Source organism: Pelobates fuscus, chromosome 4 (genome assembly GCF_036172605.1).
Source record: "Pelobates fuscus isolate aPelFus1 chromosome 4, aPelFus1.pri, whole genome shotgun sequence".
NCBI classification, from domain to species: Eukaryota; Metazoa; Chordata; class Amphibia; order Anura; family Pelobatidae; genus Pelobates; species Pelobates fuscus.
This window is the reverse complement of record NC_086320.1, coordinates 5,714,895-5,738,490: the sequence shown is the minus strand read 5'-3', so window position 1 is coordinate 5,738,490 and position 23,596 is coordinate 5,714,895. Positions and strand designations below refer to the sequence as shown.

The 23,596-nt window shown below is 50.7% G+C and overlaps 1 protein-coding gene across 1 annotated transcript in view; it reads right to left on the bottom strand.

The window, feature by feature from the left end:
* Positions 1-23,596, bottom strand: part of PPP1R16A (protein phosphatase 1 regulatory subunit 16A) — a 91,734-nt gene that overhangs the window by 27,807 nt on the left and 40,331 nt on the right. The window contains exons 3-7 of the mRNA XM_063450932.1: positions 12,168-12,313; positions 9,908-10,011; positions 6,429-6,553; positions 3,380-3,505; positions 1,342-1,417 (exon numbers count right to left, since the gene is read on the bottom strand). Coding sequence (XP_063307002.1) covers positions 1,342-1,417; positions 3,380-3,505; positions 6,429-6,553; positions 9,908-10,011; positions 12,168-12,313 — 577 coding nt within the window. The remainder of the gene's footprint in view (positions 1-1,341; positions 1,418-3,379; positions 3,506-6,428; positions 6,554-9,907; positions 10,012-12,167; positions 12,314-23,596) is intronic.

The following is a 23,596-nucleotide window of genomic DNA, read 5'->3' as shown; positions in this document are numbered from 1 at the left end:
CCATGTGGGTACTTCTCTGGTTACTCTCCCCAGGGAGCGGAAGATATGTGACGAACCGAACCTTGTCACGGGCTCCTGGAGGAGCCTGCTAGCCAGCCTCCTGTCCCAGGATTATGAGCCTTGCAAAATACACAGAAAAAAGGCTTGGTTTGTGCAATTTGGCTTATATTGTTCGGGAACCAAACAGCCGCACGAACCAGAGACCACCCTGGTGCTTGTTAAGCCCAGTTGATACTTTGTAGCAATTTCCATCGCAGTGTTCATCTGGGTGGCCACATTTCTTATGAACGACTATGAGGTGGCGGCCATCTTGTTCCTGTGAACGCAGGCAGAGGTGTTTGGGCATAAACCTCATGCAACTAAAATCGGACACAGAAACTCCTGGACACCGCTGGACTTCCATCATCCCCTGCGTTCGTTTCTACCCCACTTAGAAAGGCACAGTTTGGTGGAAACGTTCCCACGAACAAGGGGAACAGGCTACACAAGTAACTTAGGGATTCCGTTCGGTGTTTTATGTACTTTTGTTCTCCCGAAAGAGACCAACCGTTAGCCCTGATTTCCTGGAACTGTTTTGGGCATAGGACCATGTGCACGGTTGGTCAAAAATGTGACTTCCATGAAAATCCCAAACCTCTGGACTGATCTGGGTGATTTTTGGAAATGTTGGTCACCTAGATCGGGGCTATCATGAGATGTGACTTTTGTGGGGATTTCATGTGTTTTGGGGGTATTTAGTTTTTTTTTTTTGTTATATTGTATGTTTTTGCACCTGAGAGATAATTAAATTATATCTTTGTGTGGTCAGGTAATTATCTCTCTGGCACAGGGGAGAAGTGTGTGGAATGCTTGTATCAAGTTCCCTCTCCGGTCCAGAGGGGAATGCCCCTGGAATATGTTTAAGGAAACCCCATGCTGGAGTACAGGGGATCCGTTACAATTATAAGCTTGTGAGTCGAGCTTTCTCTATACCCTGTGCCCCCCATTTCCCATAGAATGTAAGCTTGTGAGCCGAGCTCACTCTATAGCTCGTGTTTCCCCATTCATTATAGATTGTGTTCTCCTGTCCCCCCATTCCTTCTTGTTAGCCAAGCTCTCTCTATACCTTGTGTTCTCCTGTCCCCTCATTCTCTATAGATTGTAAGCTTGTGAGCCGAGCTCTCTCTATACCCTATGCCCTCCATTCCCTGTAGATTGTAAGCTTGTGAGACAAGCTCTCTCTGTACGCTGTGTGTGTCTCTTGTTCCCCATATGCTCTAAGCATGCTTTGTACATGTATGATTTTGCTAAATCTAATAATATGCTAATTAATACCCATCAGGTAATGGGTGTAATACTCACCGAGCGGGGTCTCGTCCAGCTTGGACTTGGCATTCACGTCAGCTCCATGAGCTACAAGAAGTTCCACTAAGTGTATCTAAGAGGACAAAGAAAGCATAAAGTGTGCTACATCAACATGGTTTCTGTGACAGCAAACCCAGTGTATCCGGATCACCTTTATTATTATTATTATTGCCATTTATATAGCGCCAACAGATTCCGTAGCTCTTTAAAATATTATGAGAGGGGGGATTTAACTATAAATAGGACAATTACAAGAAAACTTACAGGAATTATATGTAGAAGAGGACCCTGCTCAAACGAGCTTACAGTCTATAGGAGGTGGGGTATAAAACATATTAGGACATGAAATAGCAATCAAATAAGGTGGGAGTGAAGCAGAGCTGGAGGAGAGAGTAGAGTGCTGCCCGTTAGGAGAGGGCAAGAGACAGGTATGTAAGGTAGAGGTTACTCTGGGAGGCCATAAGCTTTCCTAAAGAGATGGGTTTTAAGGCACTTCTTAAACGAATGAAGACTAAGGGAGAGTCTGATGGCGGTAGGCAGGCTATTCCATAGGAAAGGAACCGCCCGCGAGAAGTCCAGCAAGCGTGGGTTGGCCGTATGGATGCGAGCAGTGGACAGGAGAAGGTCACGGGCAGAGCGGAGAGACCGAGAAGGGCCATACCTATGGATCTGTGAAGAGTGGGGCTAGAATTTTTCAGTGCTTTATAAGTATGGGTTAGCACTTTGAATTGACTCCTATAGGATACAGGAAGCCAATGTAAGGACTGACAGAGGAGAGAGGTGTGAGAGGACCGACTAGAGAGGAAAATCAGTCTGGCTGCAGCATTTATTGTAGAGGGGCAATACGGCTTTTGGAGAGGGTTACAATAATCCATCCACAATTAGGAGAGGGTTACAATAATCCAGCATGGACAAGCTCCTTGGTAGTATCTTGAGTAAGAAAGAGGCGGATGCGGGCTATGTTTTTAAGATGGAATCTACAGGATTTGGCGACATACTGGATGTGAGGCCAGAATTAAGTATGACGCCAAGACAGTACGCTTGCAAGGATGGACTTCTGTAGATACCGAAGGGAGAGCGAGAGAGGAGGATCAGTATTAGGAGGACAAGGAGCTCAGTTTTAGACAGATTGAGTTTCAGAAAGCGGGAGGACATCCAGTCAGAGATGGAAAAAAGGCAAGCAGTGACACGTTGCAGGACAGCAGGGGAGAGGTCCGGGGAGGAGAGATATATCTGGTTGTCATCAGCATACAGGTGGTAGTGGAATCCAAACGAGGTAATAAGATTGGCAAGTGATGCAGTATAAAGAGAAAATAGAAGGGGACCAAGTACAGAGCCTTGGGGACTCCAACAGAGACAGGACGAGGGGAGGAGGTATCATTCGAAAAGGAGACACTGAATGAGCGTTGAGAGCAATAGTAGGAAAACCAAGAGAGGACAGAGTCACAGAGACTGAGTGATTGAAGAAGGAGAGCATGATCAACTGTGTCAAAGGCCGCAGAGAGGTCAAGAAGAATTAGTATGGAGTAGTCGTTAGTAACTTTGATAGGGTGGAGAGGGCGGAACCGAGATTAAAGAGTGTCAAGGAGAGAGTTGGAATTGAGGAAGTGAGACATACAGGTAAAGACAAGTCTTTCCAGAAGCTTTGAGGAAAAAGGGAGCAGGGATATGGGAGAGAGAGAGCAATTGAAGATGTGCGTTAAGGAAGGCACAAGACATGGGGGGAGAGATCTGATAAGGTGAGATAGGACAGGATCGAGCGGGCAAGGAGGAAAGGAGAAGCGCAGCTACCTCTTGTTCAGTAGCTGGCGAGAAAGTCTGAAGGGTAGGAAAGGCATGATCTGCGTGTGGTTGAGAAAGAATGGCATGGTGGGGAGAATTCTTTCCTTAGCTGTTCAATCTGGTCAGTAAAGTAGCATGCAAAGCTATCGGCTGTAAGGTTAGTTTGGGGGGTAGCCACAGCAGGGCAAAGAAGAGAGTTAAAGGTGTCAGAGACGCCATAACAACAGTAGGACAGGGTTTGGTAGTAACTAACCTGCCCCCAGCAAGCAGCTGCATGGAGCGGCTCCCAACCGTCCTGGTCCCTTGCATTCACCATCGCTTTGTGTTCTAATAGGAGCTCTGCTGCTTCCAAGTACCCATTCGCACATGCGACGTGCAGCTGCAGCACACAAACAGAGGAGAAACATCTGTCAAACAAAGCACCAATCATGGGCTCCGCGCAGATTGTGTATGAGGAAGGGACCGTGTCCGTGTATGAGGAAGGGACCGTGTCCGTGTATGAGGAAGGGACCGTGTCCGTGTATGAGGAAGGGACCGTGTCCGTGTATGAGGAAGGGACCGTGTCCGTGTATGAGGAAGGGACCGTGTCCGTGTATGAGGAAGGGACCGTGTCCGTGTATGAGGAAGGGACCGTGTCCGTGTATGAGGAAGGGACCGTGTCCGTGTATGAGGAAGGGACCGTGTCCGTGTATGAGGAAGGGACCGTGTCCGTGTATGAGGAAGGGACCGTGTCCGTGTATGAGGAAGGGACCGTGTCCGTGTATGAGGAAGGGACCGTGTCCGTGTATGAGGAAGGGACCGTGTCCGTGTATGAGGAAGGGACCGTGTCCGTGTATGAGGAAGGGACCGTGTCTGTGTATGAGGAAGGGACCGTGTCTGTGTATTATCTTTCTAAGGATCTGCTTTTAACGTAACATAGTTGGCAATCTGTAATCCACCTATTAAAGAAAAGAGTGGCCCCTGGGGCATCATACAGCAAAGTGGGTTTTCTTTGAAGAGCCGGGTAAGTGCACAGTTTTGCACATTATTTGGTCATCTAAAGGACATGGTGCAGAGCCTGTCATTGATTATTCAGCCATAAATTTCACCTATTAATAAACCCACGCAAAGGGAAACGAACTGCTCATTATAAAGGAAGCAGCATGAAACTGAAGGAGACAAGAGCAGCTTCTAGGCCACTAAATTATTCATACAGAGCTGTGTGCACAGAGCAGGGAACACAGAGACCCAGGGGAGGGGGATCCGGGGAACACAGAGACCCAGGGGAGGGGGATCCGGGGAACACAGAGACCCAGGGGAGGGGGATCCGGGGAACACAGAGACCCAGGGGAGGGGGATCCGGGGAGCACAGAGACCCAGGGGAGGGGGATCCGGGGAACACAGAGACCCAGGGGAGGGGGATCCAGGGAACACAGAGACCCAGGGGAAGGGGATCCAGGGAACACAGAGACCCAGGGGAAGGGGATCCAGGGAACACAGAGACCCAGGGGAAGGGGATCCAGGGAACACAGAGACCCAGGGGAAGGGGATCCAGGGAACACAGAGACCCAGGGGAAGGGGATTCAGGGAACACAGAGACCCAGGGGAAGGGGATCCGGGGAACACAGAGACCCAGGGGAGGGGGATCCGGGGAACACAGAGACCCAGGGGAAGGGGATCCAGGGAACACAGAGACCCAGGGGAAGGGGATCCAGGGAACACAGAGACCCAGGGGAGGGGGATCCAGGGAACACAGAGACCCAGGGGAAGGGGATCCAGGGAACACAGAGACCCAGGGGAGGGGGATCCATGGAATACAGAGACGCAGGGGAGGGGGATCCAGGGAACACAGAGACCCAGGGGAAGGGGATCCAGGGAACACAGAGACCCAGGGGAGGGGGATCCATGGAATACAGAGACCCAGGGGAGGGGGATCCAGGGAACACAGAGACCCAGGGGAAGGGGATCCAGGGAACACAGAGACCCAGGGGAGGGGGATCCATGGAATACAGAGACGCAGGGGAGGGGGATCCAGGGAACACAGAGACCCAGGGGAGTGGGATTCAGGGAACATAGAGACCCATGGGAGGGGATCCAGGGAATACAGAGACCCAGGGAACACAGTGACCCTGGGGAAAGGGATTCAGGGAACACAGAGACCCAGGGGGAGGGGATCCAGGGAACACAGAGACCCAGGGGAAGGGGATCCAGGGAACACAGAGACCCAGGGGAAGGGGATCCAGGGAACACAGAGACCCAGGGGAAGGGGATCCAGGGAACACAGAGACCCAGGGGAAGGGGATCCAGGGAACACAGAGACCCAGGGGAAGGGGATCCAGGGAACACAGAGACCCAGGGGAAGGGGATCCAGGGAACACAGAGACCCAGGGGAAGGGGATCCAGGGAACACAGAGACCCAGGGGAAGGGGATCCAGGGAACACAGAGACCCAGGGGAAGGGGATCCAGGGAACACAGAGACCCAGGGGAGGGGGATCCAGGGAACACAGAGACCCAGGGGAAGGGGATCCAGGGAACACAGAGACCCAGGGGAAGGGGATCCAGGGAACACAGAGACCCAGGGGAAGGGGATCCAGGGAACACAGAGACCCAGGGGAAGGGGATCCAGGGAACACAGAGACCCAGGGGAGGGGGATCCATGAAATACAGAGACGCAGGGGAGGGGGATCCAGGGAACACAGAGACCCAGGGGAAGGGGATCCAGGGAACACAGAGACCCAGGAGAGGGGGATCCAGGGAACACAGAGACCCAGGGGAGGGGGATCCAGGGAACACAGAGACCCAGGGGAGGGGGATCCAGGGAACACAGAGACCCAGGGGAAGGGGATCCAGGGAACACAGAGACCCAGGGGAAGGGGATCCAGGGAACACAGAGACCCAGGGGAAGGGGATCCAGGGAACACAGAGACCCAGGGGAAGGGGATCCAGGGAACACAGAGACCCAGGAGAGGGGGATTCAGGGAACACAGAGACCCAGGGAACACAGAAACTTGTGGGCTGCAGAGGCCGACATATCGATATAGGATCCAGAAACATGTGGTGGAATGAAGAATGTCATACTGAATGAAAATGGCACAAAATCTTTGGACACATACCAGATCTCTTGAAACATTCACAAGAGACACACACATATTGCTTTCAGAGACAAAGAAAGCATGAATCAGTCTGGACGTGAGCTTGGCCATGAAACGCAGATATAAAAGGTACAGTTTTCACTTTCATTGCCTTTGGAATATGAGTTTATGGTTTATGAGCCAAATCACTAAACTTGATATCAGCACCCAAAGTAGCACACCAAACTTACCAGACTAGTCCCATTAGTATCCAGAACATTAATCTCAGAGCCCACCTCCACCAAGTGCCTGATATCCTTCACCATCTGAAGCTCGGTGGCTGCTCGTGCCGCCTCAATCTTTTCTTGGGTAATACCTGAGATGGCAACACATTTACAACTTATGGCGCTGAATGTCGTCACGTGAAAGGGGCACAGAACGAGGCAGGGCGAGGGCAACGGAGCGAGGCAGAGGGAGGGCAACTGAGCGAGGCAGAGGGAGGGCAACTGAGCGAGGCAGAGGGAGGGCAACTGAGCGAGGCAGAGGGAGGGCAACTGAGCGAGGCAGAGGGAGGGCAACTGAGCGAGGCAGAGGGAGGGCAACTGAGCGAGGCAGAGGGAGGGCAACTGAGCGAGGCAGAGGGAGGGCAACTGAGCGAGGCAGAGGGAGGGCAACTGAGCGAGGCAGAGGGAGGGCAACTGAGCGAGGCAGAGGGAGGGCAACTGAGCGAGGCAGAGGGAGGGCAACTGAGCGAGGCAGAGGGAGGGCAACTGAGCGGGGCAGAGGGAGGGCATCTGAGCGGGGCAGAGGGAGGGCAACTGAGCGAGGCAGAGGGAGGGCAACTGAGCGAGGCAGAGGGAGGGCAACTGAGCGAGGCAGAGGGAGGGCAACTGAGCGAGGCAGAGGGAGGGCAACTGAGCGAGGCAGAGGGAGGGCAACTGAGCGAGGCAGAGGGAGGGCAACTGAGCGAGGCAGAGGGAGGGCAACTGAGCGAGGCAGAGGGAGGGCAACTGAGCGAGGCAGAGGGAGGGCAACTGAGCGAGGCAGAGGGAGGGCAACTGAGCGAGGCAGAGGGAGGGCAACTGAGCGAGGCAGAGGGAGGGCAACTGAGCGAGGCAGAGGGAGGGCAACAAGGCAGGGCGAGGGCAACAAGGCAGGGCGAGGGCAACAAGGCAGGGCGAGGGCAACAAGGCAGGGCAAGGGCAACGGAGCGATGCAGAGCGAGGGCGAGGGGAGCGAGGCAGGGCGAGGGACAACGGAACGGGGCAGGGCGAGGGACAACGGAACGGGGCAGGGCGAGGGACAACGGAACGGGGCAGGGCGAGGGACAACGGAACGGGGCAGGGCGAGGGACAACGGAACGGGGCAGGGCGAGGGACAACGGAACGGGGCAGGGCGAGGGACAACGGAACGGGGGAGGGCGAGGGACAACGGAACGGGGGAGGGCGAGGGACAACGGAACGGGGGTGGGCGAGGGACAACGGAACGGGGGAGGGCGAGGGACAACGGAACGGGGGAGGGCGAGGGGGAACGGAACGGGGGAGGGCGAGGGGGAACGGAACGGGGGAGGGCGAGGGGGAACGGAACGGGGGAGGGCGAGGGGGAACGGAACGGGGGAGGGCGAGGGGGAACGGAACGGGGGAGGGCGAGGGACAACGGAACGGGGGAGGGCGAGGGACAACGGAACGGGGGAGGGCGAGGGACAACGGAACGGGGGAGGGCGAGGGACAACGTAACGGGGGAGGGCGAGGGACAACGGAACGGGGGAGGGCGAGGGACAACGGAACGGGGAGGGCGAGGGACAACGGAACGGGGGAGGGCGAGGGACAACGGAACGGGGGAGGGCGAGGGACAACGGAACGGGGGAGGGCGAGGGACAACGGAACGGGGGAGGGCGAGGGACAACGGAACGGGGGAGGGCGAGGGACAACGGAACGGGGGAGGGCGAGGGACAACGGAACGGGGAGGGCGAGGGACAACGGAACGGGGGAGGGCGAGGGACAACGGAACGGGGAGGGCGAGGGACAACGGAACAGGGGAGGGCGAGGGACAACGGAACGGGGGAGGGCGAGGGACAACGGAACGGGGGAGGGCGAGGGACAACGGAACGGGGGAGGGCGAGGGACAACGGAACGGGGAGGGCGAGGGACAACGGAACGGGGAGGGCGAGGGACAACGGAACGGGGAGGGCGAGGGACAACGGAACGGGGGAGGGCGAGGGACAACGGAACGGGGAGGGCGAGGGACAACGGAACGGGGAGGGCGAGGGACAACGGAACGGGGAGGGCGAGGGACAACGGAACGGGGGAGGGCGAGGGACAACGGAACGGGGGAGGGCGAGGGGGAGCGCGAGGGGAAACAGGCCGAGCAAAGGGAGCCGAGGGAACAGAACGAGGCAGGGCGAGGGGAACGAGGCAGAGCGAGGGCAACGGAACGAGGCAGAGCGAGGGCAACGGAACGAGGCAGAGCGAGGGCAACGGAACGAGGCAGAGCGAGGGCAACGGAACGAGGCAGAGCGAGGGCAACGGAACGAGGCAGAGCGAGGGCAACGGAACGAGGCAGAGCGAGGGCAACGGAACGAGGCAGAGCGAGGGCAACGGAACGAGGCAGAGCGAGGGCAACGGAACGAGGCAGAGCGAGGGCAACGGAACGAGGCAGAGCGAGGGCAACGGAACGAGGCAGAGCGAGGGCAACGGAACGAGGCAGAGCGAGGGCAACGGAACGAGGCAGAGCGAGGGCAACGGAACGAGGCAGAGCGAGGGCAACGGAACGAGGCAGAGCGAGGGCAACGGAACGAGGCAGAGCGAGGGCAACGGAACGAGGCAGAGCGAGGGCAACGGAACGAGGCAGAGCGAGGGCAACGGAACGAGGCAGAGCGAGGGCAACGGAACGAGGCAGAGCGAGGGCAACGGAACGAGGCAGAGCGAGGGCAACGGAACGAGGCAGAGCGAGGGCAACGGAACGAGGCAGAGCGAGGGCAACGGAACGAGGCAGAGCGAGGGCAACGGAACGAGGCAGAGCGAGGGCAACGGAACGAGGCAGAGCGAGGGCAACGGAACGAGGCAGAGCGAGGGCAACGGAACGAGGCAGAGCGAGGGCAACGGAACGAGGCAGAGCGAGGGCAACGGAACGAGGCAGAGCGAGGGCAACGGAACGAGGCAGAGCGAGGGCAACGGAACGAGGCAGAGCGAGGGCAACGGAACGAGGCAGAGCGAGGGCAACGGAACGTGGCAGAGCGAGGGCAACGGAACGAGGCAGAGCGAGGGCAACGGAACGAGGCAGAGCGAGGGCAACGGAACGAGGCAGAGCGAGGGCAACGGAACGAGGCAGAGCGAGGGCAACGGAACGAGGCAGAGCGAGGGCAACGGAACGAGGCAGAGCAAGGGCAACGGAACGAGGCAGAGCGAGGGCAACGGAACGAGGCAGAGCGAGGGCAACGGAACGAGGCAGAGCGAGGGCAACGGAACGAGGCAGAGCAAGGATATATGAACCCAGCAGAGCGAGGGGAACAGAATTAGGTAGAGTGAGGGGAACAGAAAGAGGCATGGAGAGGAAGGAGGAATAAGGCAGAGCGAGGGGAAGAGAACGAGGCAGAGCAAAGAACCCGGTACAGCGAGGGGAACGGAACGAGGCAGGGCGAGGGGAGTGAGGCAGGACGAGGGCACCGGAACGAGACAGAGTGAGGGGAAAGGATCGGGGAATAGAATGTGATGGTAGGTATGATGGGTACCTTGCTCAGCCATCGCTGTTTCAATGTGATCCAGCGTGGTATCATCCTCACATAAGTCATATGGCATGTTCCCATCAGAGTTGACTGCCAGGAGGTTAGCATTGCTGTGAAAGAGATTTATAAAAACACAGAACAAAGAGTTATTTACAGACAGCTTTACCAGTTTGCAAGGTGAAAGAAACCGAAAGGTGAATACAGCTACGGATTTACACATGAAAGTTGAATTTGCCTTTAGTTAGAAGGGAACCCCCCCCGCCCCACTACCTGAATCTTCTGAACACATAGCCCATCTGTTACAATACTCCCACCCGCTCCGAGTCCGACTGTGTTACAATACTCCCACCTGCTCAGAGTCCGACTGTGTTACAATACTCCCACCTGCTCAGAGTCCGACTGTGTTACAATACTCCCACCTGCTCAGAGTCCGACTGTGTTACAATACTCCCACCTGCTCAGAGTCCGACTGTGTTACAATACTCCCACCTGCTCAGAGTCCGACTGTGTTACAATACTCCCACCCGCTCAGAGTCCGACTGTGTTACAATACTCCCACCTGCTCAGAGTCCGACTGTGTTACAATACTCCCACCTGCTCAGAGTCCGACTGTGTTACAATACTCCCACCTGCTCAGAGTCCGACTGTGTTACAATACTCCCACCTGCTCAGAGTCTGGCTATGTTACAATACTCCCACCTGCTCAGAGTCTGGCTATGTTACAATACTCCCACCTGCTCAGAGTCTGGCTATGTTACAATACTCCCACCTGCTCAGAGTCCGACTGTGTTACAATACTCCCACCTGCTCAGAGTCCGACTGTGTTACAATACTCCCACCTGCTCAGAGTCTGGCTATGTTACAATACTCCCACCTGCTCCGAATCCGGCTGTGTTACAATACTCCCACACGCTCCGAATCCGACTGTGTTACAATACTCCCACCTGCTCAGAGTCCGACTGTGTTACAATACTCCCACCTGCTCAGAGTCTGGCTATGTTACAATACTCCCACCTGCTCAGAGTCTGGCTATGTTACAATACTCCCACCTGCTCAGAGTCTGGCTATGTTACAATACTCCCACCTGCTCAGAGTCTGGCTATGTTACAATACTCCCACCTGCTCAGAGTCCGACTGTGTTACAATACTCCCACCTGCTCAGAGTCCGACTGTGTTACAATACTCCCACCTGCTCAGAGTCTGGCTATGTTACAATACTCCCACCTGCTCCGAATCCGGCTGTGTTACAATACTCCCACACGCTCCGAATCCGACTGTGTTACAATACTCCCACCTGCTCAGAGTCCGACTGTGTTACAATACTCCCACCTGCTCAGAGTCTGGCTATGTTACAATACTCCCACCTGCTCAGAGTCTGGCTATGTTACAATACTCCCACCTGCTCAGAGTCTGGCTATGTTACAATACTCCCACCTGCTCAGAGTCTGGCTATGTTACAATACTCCCACCTGCTCAGAGTCCGACTGTGTTACAATACTCCCACCTGCTCAGAGTCCGACTGTGTTACAATACTCCCACCCGCTCAGAGTCCGACTGTGTTACAATACTCCCACCTGCTCAGAGTCCGACTGTGTTACAATACTCCCACCTGCTCAGAGTCCGACTGTGTTACAATACTCCCACCTGCTCAGAGTCTGGCTATGTTACAATACTCCCACCTGCTCAGAGTCCGACTGTGTTACAATACTCCCACCTGCTCAGAGTCCGACTGTGTTACAATACTCCCACCTGCTCAGAGTCTGGCTATGTTACAATACTCCCACACGCTCCGAATCCGACTGTGTTACAATACTCCCACCTGCTCAGAGTCTGGCTATGTTACAATACTCCCACCTGCTCAGAGTCTGGCTATGTTACAATATTCCCACCTGCTCAGTCTGGCTATGTTACAATACTCCCACCTGCTCAGAGTCTGGCTATGTTACAATACTCCCACCTGCTCAGAGTCTGGCTATGTTACAATACTCCCACCTGCTCAGAGTCTGGCTATGTTACAATACTCCCACCTGCTCAGAGTCTGGCTATGTTACAATACTCCCACCTGCTCAGAGTCTGGCTATGTTACAATACTCCCACCTGCTCAGAGTCTGGCTATGTTACAATACTCCCACCTGCTCAGAGTCTGGCTATGTTACAATACTCCCACCTGCTCAGAGTCTGGCTATGTTACAATATTCCCTGTGTCACTTTGTGGAGTGGATATGTCTATTTGGGCCACGTGTCACTTTAGCATCGACTGTCTTACTGTTTGATGAGGAGTTCCACCAAGTGCAGATGGCCACAGGTAGCCGCCGCATGTAGAGGAGTCCACAGCTCACTGTCACAAGCATTTACGTCAGCTCCAGCACCAAGTAACAGTTTGACTATTTCCTCAAAGTCATCAATGCAGCACTGCAGGGAAGAGACACAGAGTTACACTGGCACTGCAACACAGAGATATAGATTTACACCAACACTGCAACATAGAGACAAAGTTACACCAGCACTGCAACATAGAGACAAAGTTACACCAGCACTGCAACATAGAGACAAAGTTACACCAGAACTGCAACGTAGAGACAGTTACACCAGCACTGCAACGTAAAGACAGTCACACCAGCACTGCAACGTAAAGACAGTTACACCAGCACTGCAACAACGTAGAGACAGTTACACCAGCACTGCAACGTAGAGACAGTTACACCAGCACTGCAACGTAGAGACAGTCACACCAGCACTGCAACGTAGAGACAGTCACACCAGCACTGCAACGTAGAGACAGTCACACCAGCACTGCAACGTAGAGACAGTCACACCAGCACTGCAACGTAGAGACAGTTACACCAGCACTGCAACATAGAGACAGTCACACCAGCACTGCAACGTAGAGACAGTTACACCAGCACTGCAACGTAGAGACAGTCACACCAGCACTGCAACGTAAAGACAGTTACACCAGCACTGCAACGTAGAGACAGTTACACCAGCACTGCAACATAGAGACAGTCTCACCAGCACTGCAACGTAGAGACAGTCACACCAGCACTGCAACATAGAGACAGTCTCACCAGCACTGCAACGTAGAGACAGTCACACCAGCACTGCAACATAGAGACAGTTACACCAGCACTGCAACATAGAGACAGTTACACCAGCACTGCAACATAGAGACAGTTACACCAGCACTGCAACATAGAGACAGTTACACCAGCACTGCAACATAGAGACAGTTACACCAGCACTGCATCATAGAGACAGTTACACCAGCACTGCAACGTAGAGACAGTTACACCAGCACTGCAACGTAGAGACAGTTACACCAGCACTGCAACGTAGAGACAGTTACACCAGCACTGCAACATAGAGACAGTTACACCAGCACTGCAACATAGAGACAGTTACACCAGCACTGCAACGTAGAGACAGTCACACCAGCACTGCAACGTAGAGACAGTCACACCAGCACTGCAACGTAGAGACAGTCACACCAGCACTGCAACGTAGAGACAGTCACACCAGCACTGCAACGTAGAGACAGTTACACCAGCACTGCAACGTAGAGACAGTTACACCAGCACTGCAACGTAGAGACAGTTACACCAGCACTGCAACATAGAGACAGTCACACCAGCACTGCAACGTAGAGACAGTCACACCAGCACTGCAACGTAGAGACAGTCACACCAGCACTGCAACGTAAAGACAGTCACACCAGCACTGCAACGTAAAGACAGTTACACCAGCACTGCAACGTAGAGACAGTTACACCAGCACTGCAACATAGAGACAGTCACACCAGCACTGCAACGTAGAGACAGTCACACCAGCACTGCAACGTAGAGACAGTTACACCAGCACTGCAACGTAGAGACAGTTACACCAGCACTGCAACGTAGAGACAGTTACACCAGCACTGCAACATAGAGACAGTCACACCAGCACTGCAACGTAGAGACAGTTACACCAGCACTGCAATGTAGAGACAGTCACACCAGCACTGCAACGTAAAGACAGTTACACCAGCACTGCAACGTAGAGACAGTTACACCAGCACTGCAACATAGAGACAGTCACACCAGCACTGCAACGTAGAGACAGTCACACCAGCACTGCAACGTAGAGACAGTTACACCAGCACTGCAACATAGAGACAGTTACACCAGCACTGCAACATAGAGACAGTTACACCAGCACTGCAACATAGAGACAGTTACACCAGCACTGCAACGTAGAGACAGTTACACCAGCACTGCAACGTAGAGACAGTTACACCAGCACTGCAACATAGAGACAGTTACACCAGCACTGCAACATAGAGACAGTTACACCAGCACTGCAACGTAGAGACAGTCACACCAGCACTGCAACGTAGACACAGTCACACCAGCACTGCAACGTAGAGACAGTCACACCAGCACTGCAACGTAGAGACAGTCACACCAGCACTGCAACGTAGAGACAGTCACACCAGCACTGCAACGTAGAGACAGTTACACCAGCACTGCAACGTAGAGACAGTTACACCAGCACTGCAACGTAGAGACAGTTACACCAGCACTGCAACATAGAGACAGTTACACCAGCACTGCAACATAGAGACAGTTACACCAGCACTGCAACATAGAGACAGTTACACCAGCACTGCAACGTAGAGACAGTTACACCAGCACTGCAACGTAGAGACAGTTAAACCAGCACTGCAACGTAGAGACAGTCACACCAGCACTGCAACGTAAAGAGACAGTTACACCAGCACTGCAACGTGTGAATAATCATGGGTCTATGTGATGCTGGGTGGGGAGGTAACATGGAACGATCACTACCCGACATTTATATTATATTTACTTTTATTGTGGGTGGTTAGAACAGAAACCGAGGTTGAATTCCCAGTCATCTTACCAGTAATGATATATATTTACCTGCCTCTACGAACACTAATAATAATACGAATCCCTATGTTTAATGAATATGTGTATTTGTGAGGTGTGAAAAATAAAATGTAAAAAACCCTGTCAATCATTGTTATAAGCTCCGCCCTTTACACCTGGCAGTCAGTATAGAGAGAGCCACCTCCATCTTAGCTCCCTGTCAATCATTGTTATAAGCTCCGCCCATTACACCTGGCAGTCAGTATAGAGAGAGCCATCTCCATCTTAGCTCCCTGTCAATCATTGTTAGAAGCTCCGCCCTTTACACCTGGCCGTCAGTATAGAGAGAGTCACCTCCATCTTAGCTCCCTGTCAATCATTGTTATAAGCTCCGCCCTTTACACCTGGCAGTCAGTATAGAGAGAGACACCTCCATCTTAGCTCCCTGTCAATCATTGTTATAAGCTCCGCCCTTTACACCTGGCAGTCAGTATAGAGAGAGCCGCCTCCATCTTAGCTCCCTGTCAATCATTGTTATAAGCTCCGCCCTTTACACCTGGCAGTCAGTATAGAGAGAGCCACCTCCATCTTAGCTCCCTGTCAATCATTGTTATAAGCTCCGCCCATTACACCTGGCAGTCAGTATAGAGAGCCATCTCCATCTTAGCTCCCTGTCAATCATTGTTATAAGCTCCGCCCTTTACACCTGGCAGTCAGTATAGAGAGAGCCACCTCCATCTTAGCTCCCTGTCAATCATTGTTATAAGCTCCGCCCATTACACCTGGCAGTCAGTATAGAGAGCCATCTCCATCTTAGCTCCCTGTCAATCATTGTTATAAGCTCCGCCCTTTACACTCGGCAGTCAGTATAGTGAGAGCCGCCTCCATCTCAGCTCCCTGTCAATCATTGTTATAAGCTCCGCCCTTTACACCTGGCAGTCAGTATAGAGAGAGTCACCTCCATCTTAGCTCCCTGTCAGTCATTGTTATAAGAAATGATAGGGAATAGTGAGTGGGCGCTTCACTGAATTGATGACAGTAGGTATATACAATAATCGGTGTAACCAGTACTCTAGTGCTTCCCTTGTGCACCAAATAACAGTAATGCAATTAAAAGAACATGTACCAGTGTATACACCTCCCCAATGTAGTCACAGCAAAAGAAAGGAGTAATATTACCAATATATAACTTGACTGTAATACAGACAGCGTAGAGTTTGATGGGGATATGGACTAAGACAAGAAATAAATAAAAAAACAACATAGTGCAAACTGTATAATGACTGATGGAAAGTAAATGAACATATGACTCTCACTCACATGCTCCAGAGCCGTACCAGGCTCTGTAGATCAGGCTCAGGGGTGCCAAATACTGGCTAGCGATCCAGATAATTCAAGTAGATGGGACTCCAGAAATGAGTACAAAATATTTATTGTATAAAAATATATTAAAATTATATTAAAAGTATATACACTACTGGGCACTATGGGGAGGGAACCCAAAACAATCAATGATGTAACATGAAACAAAATTGGAGTTCCACTTACCCCTATTACTATAGTAGCCCAGAGTGAAAGAAACACATAAAATAACAAATGTTATAGATGCAAGCAGACGCGTTTCGGCTAGCAGCCTTCCTCCAGTGCTTCACTGGAGGAAGGCTGCTAGCCGAAACGCGTCTGCTTGCATCTATAACATTTGTTATGTCATTTTATGTGTTTCTTTCACTCTGGGCTACTATAGTAATAGGGGTAAGTGGAATTTTGTTTCATGTTACATCATTGATTGTTTTGGGTTTATACAATAAATATTTTGTACTCATTTCTGGAGTCCCATTTACTTGAATTATCTGGATCGCTAGCCAGTATTTGGCACCCCTGAGCCTGATCTACAGAGCCTGGTACGGCTCTGGAGCATGTGAGTGAGAGTCATATGTTCATTTACTTTCTATCAGTCATTATACAGTTTGCACTATGTTGTTTTTTTATTTATTTCTTGTCTTAGTCCATATCCCCATCAAACTCTACGCTGTCTGTATTACAGTCAAGTTATATATTGGTAATATTATTCCTTTCTTTTGCTGTGACCACATTGGGGAGGTGTATACACTGGTACATGTTCTTTTAATCATTGTTATAAGCTCCGCCCTTTACACCTGGCAGTCAGTATAGAGAGAGCCACGTCCATCTTAGCTCCCTGTCAATCATTGTTATAAGCTCTGCCTTTTACACCTGGCAGTCAGTATAGAGAGAGCCACCTCCATCTTAGCTCCCTGTCAATCATTGTTATAAGCTCCGCCCATTACACCTGGCAGTCAGTATAGAGAGAGCCACCTCCATCTTAGCTCCCTGTCAATCATTGTTATAAGCTCCACCCTTTACACCTGGCAGCATAGAGAGAGCATACAGAGAGGATAAAACATAATACAATGTTTCTATTTCTCCTCTTTATTTGCATTCTGTGCCGGGCTGTGCCTTGCCTGAACTGGATTATGATGTAATTTGAAAAATGTTAAATATAAATTGTAGCGGAGCTCCGATACCACGACTTGGTATCTCCGCTATTCGAAGCTGAAAGAAGCACAGTAATACTCAAATACCTTTTCCCCCCAGCCGCTAGGGGACACCTAGTTCTGGGAGTCAACTGATTTTATTTTGGCCACACACGGCTTTTATGCACTGATGCCTAGCATGGGGTCTCCATATAAAATAAATACAAGGGTTTTGCTCCCAGGAGTCTCTGTTTCTGAGAGATAATTGAGTGAGAAAACTATAAAACTAACTTATGTCTTAGTTACAGAAAAACATAGAAAATATCATAAATCACTCTAAAAATACATTATAACAACATAGGAACCCCACAAAAGTTATATCACGAATACCTGGGGTCTGCGCCCACTCTCTCTAAATAGTGATCAGATGGTTTAGAAGCGCCATTGGAATGAAGTTTTGACTGGTCGGCGACGAGGTGCTGCCCCAAAATAGTTCCACAGAAAACAAGGCAACGGCCGGCCGGGGTTCTCACACGAACACCAACGAATGCTCCTTCTGGCTGTTAGAGAGCGAATGCTCCCCTGTTCGGTAGTTCATGCCTCCCGAACACCGTTCTCCTAACTGTTTGGGAAGTTGGACGGGCAGCGGTACCAGTTTCCCAGGTGTGGGACACAGATCAGAGTTAAAGTTCCATGCCATCCACGACCACCATATAATGTATGCATGTTTAGGTGAGTGCAGCCTCAGAGAGAGGGAGAGAGAGAGAGAGCGAGCAGCACCATATAATGTATGCATGTTTAGGTGAGTGCAGACTCCGAGAGAGTGAGAGAGAGAGAGAGAGAGAGAGAGAGAGCAGCACCATATAATGTATGCATGTTTAGGTGAGTGCAGCCTCAGAGAGAGGGAGAGAGAGAGAGAGCGAGCAGCACCATATAATGTATGCATGTTTAGGTGAGGAGAGAGAGAGAGAGAGAGAGAGAGAGAGAGAGAGAGAGAGAGAGAGAGAGAGAGAGAGAGAGAGAGAGCGCGAGCAGCACCATATAATGTATGCATGTTTAGGTGAGTGCAGACTCCGAGAGAGTGAGAGAGAGAGAGAGAGAGAGCAGCACCATATAATGTATGCATGTTTAGGTGAGTGCAGCCTCAGAGAGAGAGAGAGAGAGCAGCAGCACCATATAATGTATGTATGTTTAGGTGAGTGCAGACTCCGAGAGAGAGAGAGAGAGAGAGAGAGAGAGAGAGCAGCACCATATAATGTATGCATGTTTAGGTGAGTGCAGCCTCAGAGAGAGAGAGAGAGAGAGAGAGAGAAGCACCATATAATGTATGCATGCTTAGGTGAGTGCAGACTCAGAGAGAGAGAGAGAGAGAGAGAGAGAGAGAGAGAGAGAGCAGCACCATAGAATGTATGCATGTTTATGTGAGTACAGACTCAGAGAGAGAGAGAGAGAGAGAGAGAGCAGCACCATAGAATGTATGCATGCTTAGGTGAGTGCAGACTCAGAGAGAGAGAGAGAGAGAGAGAGAGAGAGAGAGAGAGAGAGCGAGCGCAGCACCATAGAATGTATGCATGTTTAGGTGAGTACAGACTCAGAGAGAGAGAGAGCAGCACCATATAATGTATGCATGTTTAGGTGAGTGCAGACTCAGAGAGAGAGAGAGCAGCACCATATAATATATGCATGGAACTTTAACTCTGATTTGTGTCCCAGCGAACACCTGGGAAACTGGTACCGCTGCCCGTCCAACTTCCCAAACAGTTAGGAGAACGGTGTTCGGGAGGCATGAACTACCGAACAGGGAAGCATTCGCTCTCTAACAGCCAGAAGGAGCATTCGTTGGTGTTCGTGTGAGAGCCCCGGCCGGCCGTTGCCTTGTTTTCTGTGGAACTATTTTGGGGCAGCACCTTGTGGCCGACCAGTCCAACCCTTCAAAGAACACGGAGTAGTTTTAAATTGTGTATTTTAGCAATAAAAGTCTTTTACCTAAGTTGTACCAACTTTTCTTTTATTGTAATTTATATGCACTTTGTGGCAAACCTAGCCACTTTGGGACACAAAAGACTGAGTAATATGTTAATTTTCCTGTGTTCTTCTTTGTCTGCGGTAGGGAGCATTCGTATGCTAGCAGCACGAAAGCCGCAAGCATTCATTTGGTAGTTTCACGAACTGTATTGAGATCCACTGTTCGGGAAACGAATCAAACTACCGAATGGGAGACCTCACAAGGGGGTCGTGTGTCTCCCATTACCGATGGCAACAATGTATCTACAGTCAATTAATTGGTTTTGCGGGTGGCTGCCGTTCGTATGCCGAACACGTGGCGGCGGCCATCTTTTCACACGAAAGCCCAGCGGTGTTTGGTCGTCGAGTGCCTGGAACTAAAATCGGCTACTCGACTTCACGAACACCGCTGGACTTCCATGCCGTTCGGATAAAATATTATTTCGGTAAATTCACGTCCCCAGTCCATTATCCCATTGCAATGTATGTTCGTGTAAAAATCATCATTCGAATGGCTTTTCGTTTCTAGTGTATGGATCTGAGCGGTATTTCACCAGATGGTGCGCTCAGATCGCAGCTATCCAGCGAGAGGTCATTCGGATAAATCTAACGAATATTATACAAGTTATGTATTTTTGTGTGAAATGGGGTATTTGGGTGTACTGAGAGATAATCCAATTAACAATATATTCTTGGGTGATTATCTCTCAGCAGGGCATGATGGGAAATAGCCTTGTATGGTCAGTTTCCCCACACAGTCCACCTGAGAAAAACCCCTGCAATGTCAGTTTGGAAACCCCTTGCATGGGCACTTGTATAAATATGGTGACAAGGCAATAAAGGCTCAGTTGACTCCCTAGTTCTTGGGAAAAGGGATTACTACTACGCTACCTGTATTTTGCATGCTGACTCCTGACTACCAGAGGAGATACCGTGGATTATACTACTACTCTGCTACACACTTTTTTAATGTTTTTTATACTTAATTTTTTCTACCTGGCAAACTTCTATTTGTTCCTGTACCCAAAGAAATCCGAGGTGGGGGTCATTCCACCAATGCTTTATAAATAGAGCAGTAATTCCTGCTCTATATTTGTGAGTATAATTTTATCTATTTTATATCTCATTTTTTATCACTTTGAGAGCACTATTGTTGTCTTTTTATCACCTGTCGGAGCCTTGGATACCCAGACTGTATTGACGGACGTACCACTCCTGCATATCCGCTAAGTGGGGATTATACCGCTATACGCCCTCCATCCCTGAGCTGGTATAGCTCTTTTCAATGTGAGTGTATTACCTATTTTTGTTCTTTTTTAGCCCTGGATTTTGGCATATTGCACTATTAGTCGCTGTATCTCCCCTTTGTCTCTCCACGTATACGGATATTTTAACCATCCGGACGGATCAACTCCTGAGGATTTCACCCCCACCCTATCCTCATATTTTAGTGAGACTTTTATTTCTGACTATTTATTCCAGTGGACTATACCCTTATTATTGGAACGTTGATTCTCTTATATATATTTTTTTTTTTACTGTTTTATTGGCGCAGCCTTGCCTGTCTTTTTACTACTCCTGGTTTCATATATTTATATTTGGAGTCCAGACCATCTCCCCGGTTTTGCCCCCCTCCCTGTCACAGGTGCCCCATTCCAGGATCCTATTTAGCCTTGTACTGCAGAGAGTCCCAGGAGGAGAAATTCCCCAGTAAGTGGATTCATCTCATAAGAGCAAGCATTAGGCTGCTAATAGGATAGGACCTGCCAAGAATGGGGTACAATGACGTTGTGGCAGGCTAATGTAATGTATGATCATATAATGTAACTAAATCCCCATTATTTGTATCTGGGTTAGCTGTTTTTGAAGAAGACTATTGCATTCTGTGAGTGCCGGATCTTGTATAATATATATATATCTCCATAAATAAATACACACACACACATATAACAGCAAGGAAAGGAGTGTGTCCGGGAAGGAAGCTCCGGGGGTGGAAGTAGACAGGCAGTGCTGAAAGGACACAGAGGGGAATGGAAAGCACTGAGTAATTTAACAAAAATTGAAATGCAGAAGAATCGCTCTGGGAACGTGACAGACACACACAGGACACAGGGGAGGTGGGACAGAAAGACTTATCAAGTGCAATCATATCCCCCCACTTACAATGTAAAAATATTTAACCTCATTTCCAAAATTGTGGAAAATACAAATGGATTAAGAGCTGCCTACAGAGAGCAACGCAATGGTTACAATCTTAAAGGATCACTATAGTGTCAAGAAAACAAAGCGGTTTTCCAGACACTATAGTGCCCTGAGGGTGCCCCCACCCTCAAGGTCCCCCTCCAGTGGCTCTGAAGGGGTTAAAACCCATTCAGCCACTTACTTTAATCCAGCGCCGGGTTCCCCCGGCACTGGTGACCTCTCCTCCCCCGCCGACGTCAGCTCCCTCTGCCGACGCGCGCATTCAAAGCGTCCATAGGAAAGCATTTCTCAATGCTTTCCTATGGAAGCTCTGCGCGATGGAGGCATAATATGACTCCAGCGTCGCAGATGCGCCTCTAGTGGCTGTCCGGAAGACAGCCACTAGAGGCTGGTTTAACCCCAAATGTAAACATAGCAGTTTCTCTGAAACTGCTATGTTTGCATCTGAAGGGTTAAAACCTGAGGGCCATTGCACCCAAACCACTTCACTGAGCTGAAGTGGTCTGGGTGACTATAGTGTCTCTTTAAGAAAAAATATCCACATGCCTCAGAGTGCTCCATAATCACACAGTATACAGAGCTCCCCTGCAGCCAGGGATTCTGGGTAATAACCCACCTTACCCCATAATCACACAGTATACAGAGCGCCCCCTGTAGCCAGGGATTCTGGGTAATAACCCGCCTTACCCCATAATCACACAGTATACAGCGCATCCCCTGCAGCCAGGGATTCTGGGTAATAACCCGCCTTACCCCATAATCACACAGTATACAGAGCTCCCCCTGCAGCCAGGGATTCTGGGTAATAACCCGCCTTACCCCCTAATCACACAGTATAGAGAGCGCCCCCTGCAGCCAGGGATTCTGGGTAATAACCCGCCTTACCCCATAATCACACAGTATACAGAGCGCCCCCTGCAGCCAGGGATTCTGGGTAGTAACCCGCCTTACCCCATAATCACACAGTATACAGAGCATCCCCTGCAGCCAGGGATTCTGGGTAATAACCCGCCTTACCCCATAATCACACAGTATACAGAGCTCCCCTGCAGCCAGGGATTCTGGGTAATAACCCACCTTACCCCATAATCACACAGTATACAGAGCGCCCCCTGCAGCCAGGGATTCTGGGTAATAACCCGCCTTACCCCCTAATCACACAGTATAGAGAGCGCCCCCTGCAGCCAGGGATTCTGGGTAATAACCCGCCTTACCCCATAATCACACAGTATACAGAGCTCCCCCTGCAGCCAGGGATTCTGGGTAATAACCCGCCTTACCCCATAATCACACAGTATACAGAGCTCCCCCTGCAGCCAGGGATTCTGGGTAATAACCTGCCCAGAATCCAAGGAAAGCGTAACAGGAACAAGCTCTTAAAAGAGCTAAGTGATTAAAGCTCAAGGGAGTATGCAGAGCATAGTGAATATAGCTGTCCCCTCCAATAACGAGACAAGACTACGTGTTGAGGGTCAAGAAGAACTAAGGTTTAATAACACACACTCTGCTTTTATGCTATTCTCCCCTGCAAGGAAGACGCCCACATCCAATTAAACATTACCCAATCACACAATGGTTACATCCCACAGATTCCCTCCCCTTAGCCTGAGAGGTAACCTAATTATCCGTACAATTTAAACATACTTTTTACCCAATTTTCATTACTCTAAAACCATACATCCAATATTAATAACAGTTACATATTATTAATCAGCACATTCCAAATACAAACATATCCAAAAACCATTCGAATCCGTTCAGTCGTTCGGGAGATAGGTATAAGTCACTTTTGACCGACCACAAGCACATTTTCTTGCCCAAAACAGTTCCATGGATTTGGGCTGTGCGGTCGGTCTATTTTACACCGAGAAAATGACTAAGTCCCATTCGAACGAGTGTTCGAATCTTCGAACGGGACTTAGTCTCCAGCCGCAGTGTCGAGTAGGGTAGCAGGTACGGGTCAGCGGTGTTCGTGCAATTGGGTAGCCGAAAACAGTTGCTGACCTCCCTAACTTGGTTCACACTATTTAAATTGCCAACTGCACAAACTAACTGGGTGTTCCCTGGGTGGCCGCCATTCGTCATACGAACACGTGGCGGCGGCCATCTTAGCATACGAATTACATGTG